Source organism: Leptonychotes weddellii, chromosome 1 (genome assembly GCF_054177405.1).
Source record: "Leptonychotes weddellii isolate Sample4059 chromosome 1, ASM5417740v2, whole genome shotgun sequence".
NCBI lineage: Eukaryota > Metazoa > Chordata > Mammalia > Carnivora > Phocidae > Leptonychotes > Leptonychotes weddellii.
The window spans coordinates 32555736-32576093 of record NC_138369.1 but is presented as its reverse complement, the minus strand read 5'-3'; the positions used below and the strand labels follow the sequence as shown (position 1 = coordinate 32576093).

Below are 20358 nucleotides of genomic sequence, written 5' to 3'. Positions count from 1 at the left end.
TAAAAAGTGCGGGGCGAGGGGGCCATCTTGAATGCTGGTTTTGCTAAATAAGATGTTTTGAGTCCCTTCCTACCCCTCCGTGGGAGAGTTGACAAGCATAGAATTTAGACCAGCTTTAAGAGCTGATTGGGGCGGGGGGGAAATAAAGAGTTGGTTGACTGGCTGTATGTGTGTGTGCGTCATGTGCATCATAGACTGCGTCTTGTCAGCTGCCTGGTAGGGTCATGCAGATTCACCAGGCTTTATTAGGTTGGCTGGCCTTCCACAAACAGAGAGGAGAAATTACTAGCCTAGGTCACATGGTATATACTACCTCCTTCTCAAAATATGTATGGAGACTCAGTGATTCGCGGAAGGAATAACCTTCACATTTCAAGAGATCTCGCCCATTCCATGTCCTCGCTGGGGCATCTCAGCCAGTGTGGCTCTGAAATGAAAGGGAACTCCTATCACAAACCTTAACAGTGTTCATTTCTGTTCTTCATACCCTTCATAACCACACTGAGAGACCTATTTTAGCAAATTTCAGATATTCCGCATAGAGGAAGGCTTGACAGGGAAGAAGAATTTGATCTGCTGATTGCTTGAGGAAAAAAAAAAAAAAAAGAAAGAAACCCAAATCCTCAAATATACTGTGACTTATATTTTAGGCATATCTCACACTTCCCTGCTTTATGTTTGGCAGCGTTCTCCAGTTTCACAGGCTGATGATAACAAACAAAAGAGAATGGAAAGTTAGAGGAGGCTCTAAGTGGTTACTCGATAGAGATCACAAAATGTAGTCAAACATCAGCAATTTGGACTAATTTCAGGAAGATGAGAGTAAATAAGAGAGAGGAACGCTCTCTCCAGATACACATGCAGAACTCAATCTGAGCTGGCCCCATTCTTGGGCGACGTGTGGTTTACATAATGCAGGCATTAATCGGGTATAGATATTGCTTTTGAAGTTCTTAAAAAACATTCTACTTAGTAACCTAAATCGCCCCTTATTTAGTCTCCGGAGTTGTCTTGCAAATTTTTTATGAATGATACAAATGAAAACTGAAAATTGGCTCCATTGTAAATTCAGGATCAGGAGGATCTGAATTTATTAAATGCAACTTGCTGAGCATTTCTGGATCAGCCTCAACGCACAGGGCGTCCTGCTGATGTTTATCCACATGAAACTGCCAAGGGTACAGACCCTGCCTTCAGGAGGCTTATGAGTTGTAAAAGAATTAACAAGGTTTTGCTGCAGAAAAAGAAAATTATATGTGGGTAAAAATAGTAGGCTTGCTTTTATAAATATTTATATGCTTCTGAAGATTGCTTAAACAAGTGAAATAAATGCTTAACGGTGCAGGTGTGCTCATAACCTCGAAAATGTGTAACTTTACTGGCTGAAGATTAATTTGTGAGTAGATGAGCAATTTTATTGATCGAATTTTGGAACTTTGACCACCGTTTCTGGGTAGTAATTCATTTTGGTTCTTTAAGCATTTTAGTTGTTGGCACGAGTACATAAACTGGAAGGAAATCAAATGACACATTTTCTCCTAAGAAAGTAAAAGTACATGTGTATTCTGGCAGCATGAAAGTTAGGAAAGAAAGTAAACCTTGTGTGTTGCTTACAGCGGAAAGCTGACCACAGTTTCAGGCCGTCTATAAAGAATTTGAACTTGAAACCAGTCATCGGAGATTTTCCCCTCCTGCCTATCCTCCCCCTTCCAAGGTTACATCATGTGGGAGCCCCTCATCCAGGAGGCCATTTCACTGGAAGGAAGGGTAGTGAAATCCACTGGAAGTGCAGCCGTGTTGTCCAGTTGGAAGCTCGGGATTATAATAAGGACTCCTGCTTGAAGTGGAGGAGGTTAAAGTACAAGATCCAGCAGGTGTTTTTTTTAGCATTTTTATTTGCAGTTATATAAAACGTGCTTTAGGCAGCATTTTTGCTTTGCATTAATGCCACATATAATCTTAGTACCCATATCATTTCCACGTTATTCACTAAGGAATAAATTGGTAAGAGGAAACTTTTAAAGGAAACTACAATTTTATGTTGTAGATAGTGAAATGGAATGGTTTTGAAATACTGACCCTTAAACAATATCCCTATGCACGGAATTAGTAAAGCGGATAATTCAGGAGAGGGAGGCAGATTTTTTTTTCTTTTCTTAAATGTCTGGAGTTAGCATTGTCTAGAATTGGCATCCCTGACCTTAAATTGATAAGAAGTGTCGAAATTTTGGTAACTGTTGAAGATGTCATTGTTACCACATGACTTTGGAGAGTCCCAAAACCCTAAAAAATAAATCTTGATAAGAAACAATAAAATAGAAATGACGCTTTAAAAATGGCTATTAAGTCTTACAGATTACACACACCGTTAAAAGTATGATAGAAACAGTGACCCCAGCCCCTCAGAAAAAAACGCATCCACACACAGAATTTTGTATCCGGTTATAAGGGTTTCCTGAACCTCAAGAAATCCATCCTGTGACCTAGGTCAAATACTCTTGCTTTCAGAATTTTTTTTTTTTTCTAAAATAGTATGTTTTGTCCTTGCCTCCAGATTTCTGATCTGAGCTGTAATGTAATGAATTAGCTTATTTTTGCTATTTCAGCTTCAGCAGTATATAGGATGAGCCGGTGTCCCAGTCCTTCCAGGATATCCCTGGTCTATGGCTGGTGCTGGAGTGTATTTATTGACATTTCTCTTTTAAAGCATCCCAGTTTGGACATTTAATTATATGGTCACGTTACCAACATGCACCTAAGCATTAAAATTCCAGTGTGATGCTAATATTTTAAATGTAAGCATGTCACCATATGCATAGGTCACTATAGGCAAAGATAATTAATGTTTAGTTAGTGCTGAATGTGGACCAACCCCATAGCTGCCCTGTAATATAGGAACTGTCCTTAAACTGTGCTATGGATAAGGAAAAGTAACTCACAGAGGTTACCTGACTTGCTGCAGAGCGCACAGGCAGGTATAGCACCAGGGTGGGAAGCCAGGTGTTTTAGGACCATGGACGACCAGTATTGCCATCAGGAAGTTCACTGCAGCTTCTCCTTCCATGTACATTTCCCCAGTAGCTACAGAGCGCCCCGTTTGCCACCAAGAAGCAAATTATTTTTCCATAGCATAAGCAAAAATAAAACCAAACCACCAAAAACCAATTCCACTGGAAATACCCGGATTTCAGTTAAGGGGACTAAGATCTGTGTCATTATCCTAATTGTCACCTTGTCTCTGTGTGCGTCTCAGAGGTGAGCAACAGCAAAGAAAAGATACTTGTCATGCTCAAGTCTGAAGTGCTCTTATGAGCTTCCATGTGTTGGAACCTGGAATGGTATGTTATAATCATTGTTGGGGCTAGGAGGTGGGGAGGGACAGGGGAAAAAAACATACTTGACTGGTCAAAAATGTGTAAATTGCTGACAAAATGACACATGTAATTAAGAGTGCTCCTACCATTTTACCTTGTGGTTTACACCTCCAGTGTTGAAAAAGAGAGCGACTCCCACCTCACTAATTACCATTATCACTGAAATGCTAGGGTTGGAGTCATTAGCTCCATGTGCATTTAATTAGAGGAAGGCTGAAATTGGATTTAACTTATTACTTTTTCATGGATCACTTTCTTGTCATCACTTCAAATTGGATTGCAGCCCCAGGTAACTAATTATGAGAGCCACAGGATCAAGAGTGAAAAAAAAAGGTAATTAGGAATAACACTGTCGGACCCTTGCTGGTCGTCCACTTGCGCTTCGGAAAAAAAAGAAGGGGGGAAAAAAAACCCAAGCCGTATTTTGTAGTATTACAGATTAGGGAGTTAGAGGTGTGCCTGGTTGTGGGGCATCATGGGAGTCCGTCACCACCCAGAGTGGTTTTCTATGATATACAACTGAGTTGAAGATGTCGAACCGACATGGTTCCACAGTCAGCTCCTTAATACCTAGATTAAACTTGTAAAAGCAACAGATTGCTTGTAGGTATGAGGCATCTCAACAACTGTGTAGTCTGGGGGCCTCACATATATGATTACAACAAAGCTGTCAAGATGCCTCTGAGCCAAGTACAGAATATTTTTAAGTACAGGGAGTTAGAATTTAATGAACGTATTAATGTTCCAGAAACATCATTCATATCTGACAGGAAGACCTATCAGTCAGCACAACAGCAAGGCTTAGGGTTTATACATCGGGAATTTTTGTCAAAGTTTCCAGCAGACCGTAATATTCAGACCATTTACTATGCTTCTGGTTTGTTCCCTACCCCACCCCAGTGTTGTGGATAGGCTTGCTGAGGTTCTGTTTCTCCTTCCGCCCCCATCGAAAATACTTTAAAACAAATTATATTGTTTCCATGTGCAGAGCAGAATTCAGAACTGCAAGCAATCAATTTTATTGACATCGTCTGAAAAAATGTTGGTGACAGTTCGAGGATGTGAAAGGGTTGGATTTTTAAAGTCGCCGGTACTAAGTGGCCAAAAAAAGAAAAAAGTTGTTTTGGTTTTTTTTTTTTTGAAATGTAATCTCATTACTCAAAAGAAGTCCTGTGAGTTAGACTCTCCCAAGAAGGTATTCTTCTTTGATAGACTGTGATAGCATAATGAGAAGACTTGTTATCAAGGCTCTTGGTTTCCTTAAAGGGAGAGAAAAAGCTTCCCAGAGATGTGAATCACCAAGGAAAGATGGCTGGAGTTTTCTTAAGTTGTTTAAAATTGGTTTTAATGTTCTGTTAATGTAAGCAAATAATCATGATTCAGTCTTGGGTGACTTTCAAACCTGGGTAAGTGGGACTTGCTCATTATTTTTTCGGGACTGTAGGGAAGTAGAGACCATGATGTGCCTACCTGAGAGACGCCACCACATTATTATTCCCCAAGTGATAAAATGCTCTTCCTGGAATTATGAGTCCTTTTTCTTTGTGAATCTTCAGAGCAAAATCTCAGGAACCAAAATAGTCATCATCAAGTCTAATGCAGAAAATTAAAGCTTTTTTTTTTTTTGAACATCTTAAGTTGATTTAGAATTTTTGTACACAATATTCGTCTGTGGTTGAAAGGGGGCACGCCGAGGTCAAGTGATGTAGTGTTTTCCATTTTTCCATATGAGTCTCACAGTGTGTGATAAAAGCAAACTCCTTTATTTTGTAAGTCTGCAGGAATTTCTGATGAAGTGCAGAGGTCACGTTCCCTGTCAATTTGAGTAGCCAGCATTTTTTAACTACTGTTTTTTTCTTCCCTTTTCTGTGTCTTTTCTTCCCTGCCCCCACCCCTCCATAAACCGTGGCACTTTTCTGACACATGCACAGTGAAGTCTTCCAATCTGAAACTCATTAGCACACAGCATTGGACCCTGTCCAGTGGTTAGAAAATTTCCTGAAGCCTAGAATAACAGCATTTGGTGTAAGCACCACGGACCAGCAGTGACAATGGGGGTAGTCGTGCTCCCCTGGCGCCCTGCCCGGTCGGGAGAGCCAACTGACCGTGCAAGGCAGTGAGACAGAGGTCGTGCATATCGGATGGGCTCAAAAAGTTCGGTCCTTGGAGAACTAGGCTTCCGAGATCACAAGGCAGTATCTTTTCCCCCTATGCTGATTATTTCAATTGGTTTAGAGGTATTTATCAACATGAGCGGCAGGAACGTGAAAGCAAACCGTTAGAGAAATACGATGAACACCCATTTCTACAAAATAACATTTTCACTTCTGTGGCTGTTGGGTAGTACAGAACCTATGGAGTTAATGAATTCATTCAGACTTTATTCATTGCACCTCAGTCTCTCCAGGTAACATGACCAAGGTGAAATCCTCATCCTCACATTAGAAAAATTACCCAATTCACCGTGGGTTAGGACAACTTGAGCCGAGTTTTCAAGCAGGAAACGGAGTCCCACAAATGCAGTAGTAATAATATTAAATAGCAAGCACATAGGCTGAACTTTCCAGCAGCCGGACAACTATGGGGGTTCGACTCCATTACTATTCCCATTTTACAGATGAGGAATGGAGGGCACAGAGAAGTTAACTTGCCCGGGGCCAAACAGCCATTGAGTGGCCAGGCTGGGCTTGCAGCCCAGATAGTCTGGCTCGAGACTCTGTGCTCTTCTCCGTTCCATTCTACCGATTCTCCGTGAGCTACTGCCTGGGCCTAGCAAGCAGGGGACAGCGAAAGGAACAGAATCAGAGTTGCTGATGCCTATGGCTTGTCACTAACCACTAGACCACACTGTCTCCTAATTTGGACATATGTTTATGGGCATATTTGAAAAATAGTGCTTGTAATTGAAATATGCACTTTCTAAAGGGAAATGACGCTTGGGAAAGAGAAGAAAGGCGGGTATTACTCAAAGTCTGCAGACAACTCTGCAAGTAATTGTTTAAAGGCAGCCGTTGAAATTGAGAAGCAGTTTGGAAAATGTACAGTTTGGGAAATTTGTGTACCGATGTAATTACGGTAGTTGTGAGTTGATGTCATGCCTAGTAACAGTTTTTGTATTGCTTGGGCCTTTGTTACTGAGCTGTGATATCATGAGCAAACTATTATAAACATAGCATGGATATAGCATGCTTGTGTAACAAAAGATCGGGAACTTTTATTAAGTTTGTTTTCCTTGTCATATTGTAAAAATTTATTATGTGTACTGTGTATATTAGAAACAGATTCGGGTAATTCTGTCTAAATGAAGTCATCCCGGCTATTTCCAGACTGTCTGTTTTTGGTTGTGAATAATTTTCATACATCAGATGGTTGTCATATTTAGTCGCTCTCAAAATTTTAAAGAGAACATATCCCATTTTGAACTTGGGGTGGACTTCAGCCGCCCCTGCTGTTGCGATTGTTTGAGTTTGAAATTACTGCCCAGTGAATTATGGAGACTGAGCACTAGTCATTTCTAAAGGGTCTAGGCCTGCTCCCTTCTATTCATAACTTCTCCCCCTTCATCAAAAGAACAGATTTTTAACTACTTAAGTAGTCGAATTTAAAGCTGCCAGCGCACAATTGGGCAAAGACTATCAGCCCTTGTCCTTTTATGTTACATCCTATTGAGGAAATTTGGTAAACATTCAAGCAGACAGAGCCCAGCTTTTATCGGTGTCGAATGGTAGAATGTGGATTTTAAATGGGTCGTTCAAAAACTTCGGATGACTCAATCCTTCCCCGTTACTCTCCCTAGCTCCTTTTGCTTACCAAGCTTTTACAACCTGAATATTCTGCCTGCTGCTTCAACTTTTTTTTTTTTTAACCAGCCATTTTCCTTCCTAACCTCCCCCGTCTCTGGCTTTTTTCCTCCTCATTTTCTTGAAGTTTATTGTCACTAAATTCAGCAGCCAGGTCTCCATCCTCCCCTCAACCTGTCTGACTTCCTCGTAGCTAAGTCATCCTCTGGTTAACTCAGCTTTCTGGAAATGGCTTTCTTTCAAAGTTCTTCAAGTCTGGGCCCACCCCACCCCACCCCACCCCACCGTACCCCACCCCCCAGGCCCCAGGATGTTCGGTTTCCCAGTTCTTGTCCAGAAGGCAAGTTCATTCCTTTCCCAAAGTTCCCTTCCTTTGCTCTTCTCCAATGGTGTGTATCCATTGGCTTTGCCCATCCTGTTACCTCTACACCCATGAGGCCACGCCTGTTTGTACCCCTTCCTAATTGCCTGTCTGTGGCTCTCTGCTCAGCATGACAGCAATTGCAATTATCTCTAATTCAACTGATCACTTTTGTCACCAGGCTCTATTAGTCAGAGTCATCATTGACTTATTAATCTCCTTCATCCTCACCACATTATACATCATCAGATCTGCCATTTTTCCTTCCACTGGGTGTCTTCTGTCCATTCCTTTCTCCGTGTTTCCCCTGCTGCTACCTTGTTCCAGAGTTCAGACCTTCGGTTGGCACATGCCTACATCTTGGCAAAGAATGCTAGCCTATCCTCCTCTGGCCCCTCAGAGCATCTCTTGTTGTTCATGCATATCTCCTATCCTCCTTATTGCTTTCAGCTTTCTCTAAATGCTATTCAAAATCCTATTCACAAACTTCCAGCGGCCCTCTCTTATCTACCATACCAAGTGTAAATCCTGCTGCTTTCTGTCTCGTTTCTTAGTATTCTAGCTTTGGATTAAATCAGATGTCCTGAGAAGGTTGTAGTCTTCTTACTGGGGAGAGGGGAAGAGGGAGATTCAGAACCATGATTCCTTCTGTCAGGAGGGGAGTACAAGCACAGTCCATGTGATAACATTTCAGAGTCCCCAGAATCCAGGTTTGTAAATATTGCTTATTCTATCACCTACCAGTTAGACAGAAGACTCTGGTGATTAAATTGTGTGTTGAGTTTCATTCCAAGAGAATTGTATCTCTGTTTTCTTCAAAAGGAAACTAAAAGCCATGTGATATGCTATGCTCTCCCAGATCTAAATTCTCTGCTACGTTGTCCCATGCTTCTTTTTCATTGCTATCTACGGCTGCAGCCTAGTGGGTTTCTTCTCATCTTCTCTGGACATTGGATCCACAGCCAAGACATTCCTTTGTTTGCATGCAGAAGAGCTGCCTAATCAGACCTAATGAAGCCCCTTTTAATAAGATATTGGTGAAATTATGTCTGGGTTGTTCTTTATTTGGTAGCATAAAGGAATTGTTATATATTCTAGAAACAGAATTGGGAGTCTGAGCCACATAGATGAAGAGGTTTCATTTGATCTAGGTGCCAAGTGGTCTTGCCTGGAGTGCTGTTTGCAGGGTTCTAGGATTAGGATGGCCTCTGCAATCGATTGCCATGATTGATTAGCCATGTCTGCCATGGGCACCGCAGTTGGGAGTGGTGATATGGGTATCTTCTACTCGCCAAGCTTGATGTAGACTTAACTGATATAGTCTCTTGATCGCATACCAGAGTAGAGAGGTACTTGGGATTTTTTTTTTTTCCCCCCTGGGAAGCTTGATAGATTCAGTGGTAACCATGTACTTTGTGGTCTCCCCTATATACTTACCTAAGACTGAGCAAATCGTATTCTTATCCTGAAACTATACCTAGTCACAGTCAAAACTGAGGTGTGATGTGCCTTTTAAGGCACAGGATCTTGTACAGTGGCTCACCACACTGGTCAGCAAGGTGGTGGAGAGTTTCAGAGATTTGTGTTTCAGAACACTATGCGAGGGGGCACATCGTGATTAATAGCATGATTTCTGATGTGAGGCTGCCTGGCTTAAGTCCCAGCACCACACTTAAACTGCTATGTGACCTTGGAGAAGTAGCTTAACCTCTCTGTTTCCGTTTTCTCATCTAGAGAGTAGAGGTGATTACCTCACCTACCTGAAGGCGATTGTGAGGATGGAGTAATTAGTGCATGAGAAGTGCTTGCGCAGTGCCTGGCACATAGTAGATTCTCAGAAAAGTGAGCTCTTCTCATAAGTATGTAAACTCTTTTTTAAAGGGAAAATGAATACCTACTAAACTCGACATTAGATTTTAATTGCCTTGATACCAGTCCCTATCCAAGCATATGTTGTAACAGGGACTGTCCTCTTGCCCGTAGTCAACTTGCAGTTAACCAGCCTTGATGGGAAGATGTCAAGCCCCTAATCTCTAATATAGGGATAACCAGCATGTCTATCCTATGAAGTTGTTAAGAAGATTAACTGAGTTCCTGCACCGAAGTAGCCTAAAACAGTGCCTGGCATACAACAGGCGCCTAATAAATGTTAGCTGCTGCCGTTATCCCTGCTACTGCTGTCATCAGCATTATCCACGTGGAGCATGGTTTTCCTCAGTGTGTCAATTTTGGCATAAATGAGGGTCATGTTCTTCTGAAACTCCTCTCCAGGTCTTTCTTTTGTCCTTGTCTTTCCACAATTGTATACGAATGAATGCTAGGTCATCTTAACAGCCGAGGAATTAATTCCTAATCTGAAATGTAGAAGCTGTGCCATTCTGCAGCTGCCTGGCACAGGGTCGGCAATCTGTAGGTCTCTCTTTCCTTCGTGAATTAGTGAATGCATGTGTGATGAACGAATGAATGAGATAGTGAAATGCCTAAGCCAAGAAGGACAAAAAATTGATCCTGCTTGAGGGGATGAGGCTGCAGGCCAGTTCCAGGTTCACAGATCCTACGGAACCCTTCAAGACTGGAAAGCATTGCAAGAATCCAGTGTCCTTCCTGCCCAAATCTTCCACTGGGTCGGTGACATGAATCCTGCCAAGTATGGAATGAAAATCACAAGACTCCTACAGTGCTGTTTGGCCGCCCTGATGTTCTGTGCTTGCCTTTGTACACTCGCTAATCTGTTTAAGGTATAATATTAATGGCATAGAACTTTAATTCATAAGTATAGACAATTAAAGGAGACCAAAGGCAAAGTACAGAAATGTATTTGGTGTCAAGATTAAGTTCAGTGAAGCATAGCGAAGATGGAATAGATTATTACAAGAACTTGGAGGGGGATAGAAAATCTCCCGAAATCTCTCATTTTGAAAGGAATTGGTTTACTTGATTATTTGCAACACTATCACACTCAGGAAAATCTAAGACAAATGAAAGCAAAACACAATTTAATTGAGCTATTATTTTGCAGACTTTGGCTTGGTTTCAGACAGTCTAATCAAATTGCGCTTTGCTCAAACAACTAACGTTAAATGCAGCCTACCAACAGATGTTTAGAAAGAGTCTAATTGGAAAATCTACATCCTGGATTTAGTCTGTCTCATTGGAAAAAATAGCTGCAAATTTATATTTTCGAGGACGACACGCAGTGACAAGCATTTCCAGAAAAGATAAAGTTTTCTTCAAGGATGCCTGGTGCTTGGGTAAAATTATCTTGAATAGTCAAAGGTGGCACTCTGGAAATTAAATTTCTTGGAAATTCTCCAGCTCTGTGCCATATAGAGCTGTACAGAGAAATCTCCTTTATCATGTTACGTCACCAGAGTCCTGTTACAATCCCTGGATCGTGTCAGGGGCCCATGTGCTCTAATTTATAATGAGCCCTTGCAAGTCATGCAAGGCACATACTGATTGATGACATTTAAAGGTACTGTCAAGGTGGCTAGGTAATGAAGTTGACCTTCCTCTGTCGTCTCAGTTTCAAGTTTGTACATATAAAGAAACTATTTCACCTGCCATATTTGCTTGGAACTTTTCATTAAATCTACAAAGGGAATTTGGCTTAATAGTTAACTCTTTCTTCCTTTAGACCAGGGGTCAGCACACTTCTCCTGTAAGGCCCAAATAGTGAATATTTTGGGTTCTGTGGGCCATACTGTTTCTTCGGCAATATTTACTCTGCAAAAGCAACCATAGACAATACATAAATAATGGGCATGCTATATTCCTATAAAAATGTATGTGTGGACACTGAAATTTGAATTTTGTGTAATTTCACATTCCACGAAACATTCTTCTTTTGATTTTTTTTTCCAACTCTTTAGAAATACAAAAACAATTCTTAGCTCAAGGGCTATGCAGACACAGGCAGTCGACCAGATTTGGACTGTAATTTACGGACCTCTATTTTAGATGACCAGATAGGATCTTGCAGCTTGTTCATTGAATGAAGTTACCTGAATGACAGGGCTAGTGAGGATTGCCATATAGCAGTCATTTACCAAGCTCTGCACCCTGACGTGGGACGGGACCTGCATCTGCGTGGAGGAAGGGGCATCTTTTCCTAACTTGCACAGTGGTGCCCCCCAACACTCAACTTTTCTTCTTCTCTGTCTTCTTAGGCTGACATCTGTCTACACAGTGCTATCAGTGGGTGTGAGGGTGAAACTAGTAATTTTTTTGAAATTCAGGGAAACGGACTTAGCTGGCAGGGCCTTCGTTAGTCCAGACCACATACTTGTGTGAAATTAAGGAAAGCATGCTTTCAAGACACCTTACTGCCATCCGTCAGGGTATTTTCATGATATATCTGACTTTGTCTGTCAGAAGAACATCTTTTGATCTGGAGATCCTTTCTCAATCATTACATGGATCTGAGATGTCTACAATGTGAATGGCTCCCCTTGAATCTACGATGTAATGGCACTCCTCCCCCACAGAGCCCTCCTGCCATGCTCAGTCATGTGGCAGTGCGGATTTTCTCCATTGTTTGCCTTCTGAATCCAAGCATGTCTGATTTTGACAAAGTGACTTACCTCTATTAAGTCTCAGTTTCTTATCTACAAAAGATTAGTCAGTGGTTCTCAATCCTGGAGGCGCATCAGAATTAATATAATTTTTATCATCATCAAGATCTAGGGCTCAAAGCTTTTTCATATCCTAGGTAGATTCCTGAACTCTACCAAATAAGAATCTTGGGATAGGGCCCAAGCATGGCTATGTTTAAAAGCCTTCCTAAGTACTTTTTATGCACTCCCACGATTGAAGGCTACTTGTCACGGGGACAGCTAAGTTCCTTGCAGACTCAGAATCTCAGTGTCTCTTTCATTCTGTCTTCCCCTCATTTGTTCCTCAGTCTCCTCCTAGGGTAGTAGAAATGAACTCTGACTCCATCTCACCAGTGTGAGTAATTTGCAATCAATCAGAAGATGTTAGCAAACCCTTGGTCAGGAGTCTTGGCTTTTGCCCTTGGGTAATTTGCCCAGGATATAGCAGTGGACTGACTAGAGGCTGAACGGCCTATGTAACAATTAGGTAGGCCACCCTCCTGACCTTGGAGTCCACTTGAGAGATCCAGGGAATGAAGACAAAGGATAATCTAGTTGGTATTATGTTGAAGGTCTTTCTGGGGATTTAAAATGCACAGCTCATCTCCTCTTCTCTATACAGTTGTGTATTTCTGCTTTGGAATGGACCCGTAGACTACATTTTTACGATACGTGCCCATTTTTATGACATTTCCAGGCCAGCCCAAATTGGGAAATACTGTAAGTCTCACAAGATCACTAACTTGATTTCCTACCAAAGTCATTTGGATACCTTTCAGGTAAGTGTTGAAATTGGCCTACATGTCAGCATCACACCTGTTTTCTAGGAGTTTAGGGCATACCTCATTCAGGAACTTGAATGTTATTTAAAATGTAGAGTCTGTGTTTATCCAGGACCTTTCTTCTTTCACTGTTTTATAAACAAATACCCGCTCTGCTCCTTTTGCAAAATACAGAAAGAAAAACCTAACAACATAGAACCAAAAAGACAAACTGGGCTCCTTGGACCTCTTTACCTGTATATATTACCATATTCATGTTTGACTTCACTTTTTACAAATAGATGCCTCTTCAGTCTGCCACTGTTTGGAAATTTGGGGACTGTTCAGTGATGAAGGCAAAATGGTCTGACAGCAGCCTGGTCAATGAGGTCCACAGGGCATTTGGGGCAATTTTTTTAAAGGTAACACTAGCTGTTTGAGGCCTGAATACCCACCATCTAACAGCAAGTAGCCAATCTAACTTCTAAAAAAAAAAAAACAACAATTTACCAATTGGAGTTCCACAAAAGAGAGATTATATTTTTTGACTTACGAACAGCAGGTCAGACATTTCAAAGAAAATTTAGAGAGCAGTAATTTTGAAAATGTACACAGATGAATTTGAAAATAAATATTTCACTGCCTACACAGCTCTATTTAGAATACTGGCTTTGGAAATGTATTCCAGAAGCCTTACCATTTTGCATGACACGGTGTCAGTTCATGCACAATATATTAATGCTTAATTGAAGATAATGTAACTCAGATCAAAGGCATAATTAACAGGCTTGCAGAAACTCTTATGGAGATCAGGATTTTGACTAATAGAAGTCTGGACAAAACTGGTTCATGAAAGAATCTTGATAACCAGCTGAGCCTGCATCTTTCTGCTCAGCTGATGGTGACAAGACTGGAACTGCTACCAGGCTGGGTGGGCAAGGATTGCCCTCATGTCCACCATGTACCACCACCCCCTTTGAAACCAACACTTCCCTGGTTTGGCTCCCAGTTGGCCTCAGGAGCTGTTAGACTGTAAGGCCCTTGACTATCTCGTTGTCTACAATGACGGGTTGATTTCCGTCAGTGTCACGATATCTGTGACTCCGGGACCTTTAACTGGAATATGAAACATATGAGCTCTGAGCGGTCCTTAGAACAGAGGTTGACAAACATAGGCCTGTGGGCCAAATCCTGCAGATGTTTTTGCAAGACCTACAAGCCATTTACTTTTTTAAATGGTTGAAAAAATCCAAAGAAGAATAATATTTCATGAAACATGAAAATTACCCAAATTCAGATTTCCATGTTCACAGATAAAGTGTTTTCGAAGTAGAACGACACCTTGATTTTGCTAACTGTGGCTGTTTCCAGTAGATTTGATTAGTTATATATCCTACAAAAGCCTGAAATACTTACTACCTGGCCTTTTACAGAAAACATTTGATTTGATTCTACAGTTAGAAGTTTGGGTTTGATCTTTGGGATATCTTTGGGAGGAAGAGCTTGGATATCTAGCCACTTACTTGTTTTACACAGAGAGATAGATGAAGACAAGAAAACTTTTTTTTTTTTTTTTAACCTGATGTTGGAAAAAAGCAAGGCAAGGCTTCAAGGGAAAGGGCTAGAGAACGAAGTTATTGGGAGCCAACAGCATAGCATTTTGATGAGAAGATTATTGATTTTTATTATAATCATCACCACCAACAAGATCTAAGTCTCATTTTGATCTTTATTAATATAATTGTTATCTTCATCAAGATCTAGAACTCATTTGGTATTAAAATTTGGTGGAAACGATACAGCGATTCTATCTGACAGCAAGGCCTCAGGGGGTAAATGTGAACATAGAGGATCGAGTCATTCATTTACCCATCTATTTATTCATCCATATTAACATTTCTTATATACTTATCGTGAACTGGACCCTGCTTAGCCCTGGAGTACGAACTGACTATCCCTTAGTCCCTATGTTAGGGTTGAAACTGCACAGAGGGAATTAATACAATATAATAAATGCACTAATAGATGTAAATATAGGGAACTTTGGGAACATAAGGGAGCAGAGCACTTGAGATTGTGACCAATGCCCATGAAGAACTGAATTTTAAAATTGTATTTACTTTAAATTTAAATAGCCACATGAGACTAGTGGCTACCATTTTGGACAATGCAAGCAGAGAACATTTCTGTCATTTTAGAAAATTCTGCTGGACAATGCTATTTGAGAATTTTCTTTGGCTTTTGAAACATTTTGGTAAATCTATTCTCCCAATGAAAGATCAAAAAGTTGTCTCTTTTAATGTGGCTTCTTCATAGATCCCTAAAGTTTATCTCTCTGAGTCCTTGCCACATATTAGATTTTCTCCATCCTTCTTTCACTGTATGGCTGTCAGGTCAGGACAGTACTGCAGTAATCACTGGGAACATCTATTGCTTCCATTTTCTCCCTCGGGGCTCAAGTTTTTCCTCCATATAGGAAAAAAAAAAAAATCCAAAGACCTGGAAGCTTCACTGGAGGAAACCAAGCCAAACTCCCTCCCCCACAGTGAACCACAAGACCCTTTGAAAACTGATGATTATTTTTATTTGTGTCGACTTAAGATGGAAATAAGAACTTCAAAAAGGCATTTGAAAAATACCCTTCTCACCAAAAAAGCTTAAATCATTTCCTCTGAAAGTTTCCTTCTATCGAAGGTTGGCTTTGGTCCCACAGACCAGCCTCCTCCTTTCCTCAATCTGAGGGGGAGGAATGTGACCTTGAGTTTCCATTGATACTGCTCTTAGGGTCCCACAAGGGTCCTTGTTCTTTCCGTTTCTCTCAGGGGTAAGGACTGGCACACCCTGGTTTCCTGTTGGTTTCTGTAAAAGCCAAATTCTTGAACCTTGTTTCGGGCATCCAAATCCTGTTCGTACATGTGCTTCTCATACCTGCCTCCCAGGTGTGAGCTTTATTGGTCTTTGTTATTGGTCAACAATGAAAAAAAAATTGTATTTCCATTTAGATTAATAACAGTAATAATAAGAGCATTAAGTTCATTGGTTGAATATGTTTACTGGTTAGGGAAAGGCTTGGGGTTGCCCTTCATCTCTAGCTTCAGGTATTGATGAGGTAGACAACAAAGCTTAGCTGTCAAGACTTTGGAAGGAGATAGACCCAAATGTAAAAACTATTATTTATCAGTTGTATGACCTTGTCCAAGTTAGCTTGCTTCTAAACTTTCTCTATAAGGTAGAAATATCTACCCATCTGATTATATTGGAAGATTGTTAGATATAGTTCGATGTATTAATTATATATCTATGTCAAATATATAATCTGACACATCACACTTAGAATGTTGCTTATTCTTGCAGCTGCTCTTCTAATCATCCTCATTATGATGTTGGTTGTAGCTTATCACTTGTGAGATCCTAGGCTGACCTGCCCAAAAAGAATTGGAATTTTCTGTAATATTGAGACTTTTCAATGGCACTAGATGGGCAGAGAATGGCAGTTTTCATCTCCTATCTGCATTTCAGGGCAAATTGCATTTAGAATGGAGGTCATGGCTCAATTGTCATCTCATGATCTTTCATACACACCAGATGAATTGAAGACTCTACAGCTGATGTGTTGATGTTCGCATCTGCAGGTCCTCTGTACGGGGCTCTCCCTCTCTTGTGATGGCAGAGTTAGCTGTGGCTGCTGAGAAGACCAGACAGGGTGTGTGAGAATTACTCTGACCCCCTCCTAGTTCCCCTCTCCAAACTAAGGAGGAAGTTGTACAATTATTTTCTCTTTGACTTTGTAGTCATATATGGATCACTAGGACCAGGGAATACTTGAATTTCCTTGTAATGACTACTTTTCTTGGGCCTTGATGTGTTGGGAAGGGAAGAATGGATTTTAAAGTCTTCTTTTGATGAAGGCTTCTGGTCAGAGTTGAAATGCCCCTCTTGGGGACTAAGTAATTTGTTACTCTTCATTGCCCTGTGCCTTTTCCCCCCAGGGTGGTTCTCTTCACACCTGCAGAAGACTTGTTCTTTCACTTCTGTATTATCACATTATTTACTGCATTTATGAAAAAAGGGACAAATGTTTTCTAACAGCCAGCATGACAGCGTTGGTACAAACAGGGCAGTGATGTTTTGTTAAAAAACATGGAATTGTCCAACAAAAAAAGGGAAAGACATTTAGGGAAATGGAAGGTATTGAAAATAGGAATTTTGAGATTTATGTTATATTGGGAGAAGAACAAGGGAAGCACAAATTGATTCTCCATTAGAGACTGCAAACTAATGGTCCCCAGGCTAGACGCTATTCCATTTGCACACACGATGTTTAGCATTTTGAGGAGTTATTTGCAAAGGTGAAACAGTCTGGAATTTTTCCATCAAAATACCATTTTCCAGCTCCTCCCCCCCCCCCCAAAAAAAATCAGGAGCTCCAGCAACATTCCTGTATAGCACTAGTTGTGTAGAGTTGAAAAATGCTGCCCCCTTCGACCTTGCCATGGTCTTCCAATAGCTTGCTGGTTATAACTTCTTTCAGTTATCAACCTGTCTACTGATGATCTCTCTTCTCAGTGGCCAAAAGCTTCACTAACAGATTCAACATAGAGTCTGGGAGGTTTTCACTGCTCTATAACAGGCCAACTACAGCCCAGGGATTTGGGAATTCTGGGTTCTTTGTATCTGTGCATTCTGATGATAGACTGGATATCTTGCTGTAACTGGCTGCCCATGTGAAAATGGGAACTCTGCTTTCTTAACGAGGACTCTGTGCAGTGAGGATTCCATATGGCAAAGACGATACACATTTTCCCTTGTGAGGTCTGGATACTCTCAGCCCAGAGCTTAGTGACCTAAAACAACAATGTTAACATTTATTATTTCACATGTTTTCTGTGGGCTCGAACTATGCGAGTGACTTAGCAAGGTAGTCTGGCTCCTAGTCTCTCAAGAGATTGTAGTTAAAATGTGAGGCTGGAGGATCCATTTCCAAGATGGTTCACTCATGTGGCTTTTGGCAGGAGGCCTCAGTTCCCCATGATGAAGACCTATCCATAGGGTTGCTTGAGTGTGTCGTAACATGGCAGCTGGCTTCCCCAGAGGGATCCAAGTCTTCTGGGATCTAGCTTTGGACATCACATATCATTACTTATGCCATGTTTATTCGTCACACAGACCAGTCCTGACACAGTGTTGGAGGAGACTACATAAAGCGTAAATACCAGGTGGTGGGAATCTTTGGGCCTGTCTTGGAGGCTGGGTACCACCAATACTAACCTTCCCCGTAGCCCTATTTAGAGCTATTGCTTGAGTGAGCCAGTGTGACAGGTAGTAATGTGACACATCCCTCAGCTGTGTTGGACAGAAGAAAGGTTAAAGGCCAGCATGTGGCCTGAGCACTGGTATGTTGTTGGTCCAAAGCCATTGGTGAAATTATCGTTCACCCCGTTAAAAGATTTTCTAGTGACAAGAAAGAAAGATCGACAAAAGAAGAGACAAATTGCATCATGATATTTGTGGAATTAGACTTCTTTCTCACGTTCTACAAATTTCCTCCAGTCTTTCCCCCGTGAACATTGAGAGGCCACATACTCTCAAAGCTGTGAGACCTGAGAAGATAATCTGAAAATGATTTTAGGGCAAAATAAGTAGTTCATTATTTCTATCCACCTGCCTCTCCGGTGTCTCGGAGGTCATTGGCATTATTGGGATGATTTTTTTTTGTTCCATGGCCAGTTAAGTAGTTAGGTCATCAGGTGGAAAGAAGAACAAGCCTTTTCAGAGACTTGACTAGATGTTCATGAGATTCCTTGTTCAACATCCAACAAATGACTGGGGGGCTGCACTGGCCTAGACTACTCTACCAGGAGCCTCAGGTAAACAAGGCAGACAGAGCCCCTGAACTCACAGAGATTATATTCTAATGGGACGTTAAACCAGTAAGCAAAAGAGAAAGTAATCAGCAGGTGTCAAGCGATGATGAAAACTAATAAGGAAGCAAAGCTGGTTAATATGTAGAGAGTGGTCATGAGATCCCCATGTTCAGTTGGTCGGCTAGAGAAGACCTCTTTGAGAAAGGGACCAATAAGTAGAGACCTCGACTGAGTGAGGCATTGAGTCTTGCAAGTGTCTGGAAGAAGAATATTTCAGATGGAGGGAACAGCAAGTGGAAATGCCCCGAGACAGAAACACACTATTGGCTCCATTTTCCACGATTCATGGAGGCTCCATCCGTCCACCAGGGCACAGTCTCTAGTTGACAGCTTTGCTCTCTTGACCATAGTCTTGTAGTCCTGGCTTAGCCTTCTTCTTTAAAGAAATACTCTTGCATGCTGAACAAGATTCACTTGGGAAGCACGTTATGCTGTGGTGAGTCTTTGTGTATTTCCCCTTTTTCTCCCCACAGAGATTTTTACAAAATTTATGTATGCAAACAGGTATTTTTGTTTGTTTCACTTGAGTTGCTTTTGCATAATGTAACAAGCCCATGATTTCACATGTACAGTAATTCATAGAAAGTGATAGTCATCTTGCTTAGACACCTTAGTTCTCAAAACTAGCTTGCTAAATATAGTACCTTCTCAGACCCATATAAGGTGCCATAAAAAAAAGAAAAAATAAAGGTCAAAGTTTCCCCACCCACGAATTTGGTTATAAAAACAGCAAAGCAGGGTTTTTCTGAACTTGAATCAGTAAATTTTTAATTTAAATAGTATCCTGTTTTGACAGTGTGCTAAACCACAGCAGTCTCAGAGAGATACTGTTAAGCTTTTGTCAATACCTGCTGGCATCTCTCAACAGGAAACTTGGGATGGCTTTTGTTGTCATTTTGTAACACACTGACAAGGAATGCGTGCCCTTATTTGTTGCATCCGGGAAATGGACTGAATCGCTCTGGTGCGGCTGGAGCCTGTTTACATTAACTTTACTGTGTTACGTAACCTTTTGCCATACAAAACCTGGACCTGTTTCTTTTGTTCACTTAACCAACATTAGATTTCTGCCTTTACAAAGCAGGCTTCCAGAGTGAGACACAAAGTGATGTCACACAAACTCTCTTCCCCGACCCACCGGACAAAGTACTGAGCCTGCTGCCCTTTCCTACTGGTCTTATGATCTGATCCATCGTAGAGTTCGGCCAGGGTGGGTTGGGGGCTGCACAGTTCTTGAATGGCCTGGACCCTCCCGAAGAAATCTGAGATGCTATAAGAGCTCTCTGTTGGAGTTCATTCCCAGCTCTCTCTTTTCTGTCAGTTTGTTGCATGTTGAATAGTAAGTTGCATTTTACTGTAAAGGTGACTGCATTTTTCTTATGGGGCCTTCAGGGTAAACAGCCGTTAGTTTCCATCTGTGAACACACATGTAGCTTGTGTTTGGATAGGGTGCCCACTTCCGAAGTCATTATTTTTCTGTAATGTTTATGCTCCGTGGTTGTGCGTAGATAGGTTCTATGCCCCAGTGCCGGACTGAGAGGCA

General features: G+C 41.2%; 1 protein-coding gene across 6 annotated transcripts in view; it reads left to right on the top strand.

Moving 5' to 3' along the window:
• The window catches only part of FOXP1 (forkhead box P1), a 167484-nt gene that overhangs the window by 20956 nt on the left and 126170 nt on the right, over positions 1-20358 (top strand). The window contains exon 3 of one of the 6 annotated variants that reach the window (XM_081820720.1): positions 12828-12909. The exons of the other annotated variants lie outside the window; for them this stretch is intronic. Coding sequence (XP_081676846.1) covers positions 12828-12909 — 82 coding nt within the window. The remainder of the gene's footprint in view (positions 1-12827; positions 12910-20358) is intronic. 6 annotated transcript variants of the gene reach the window in all.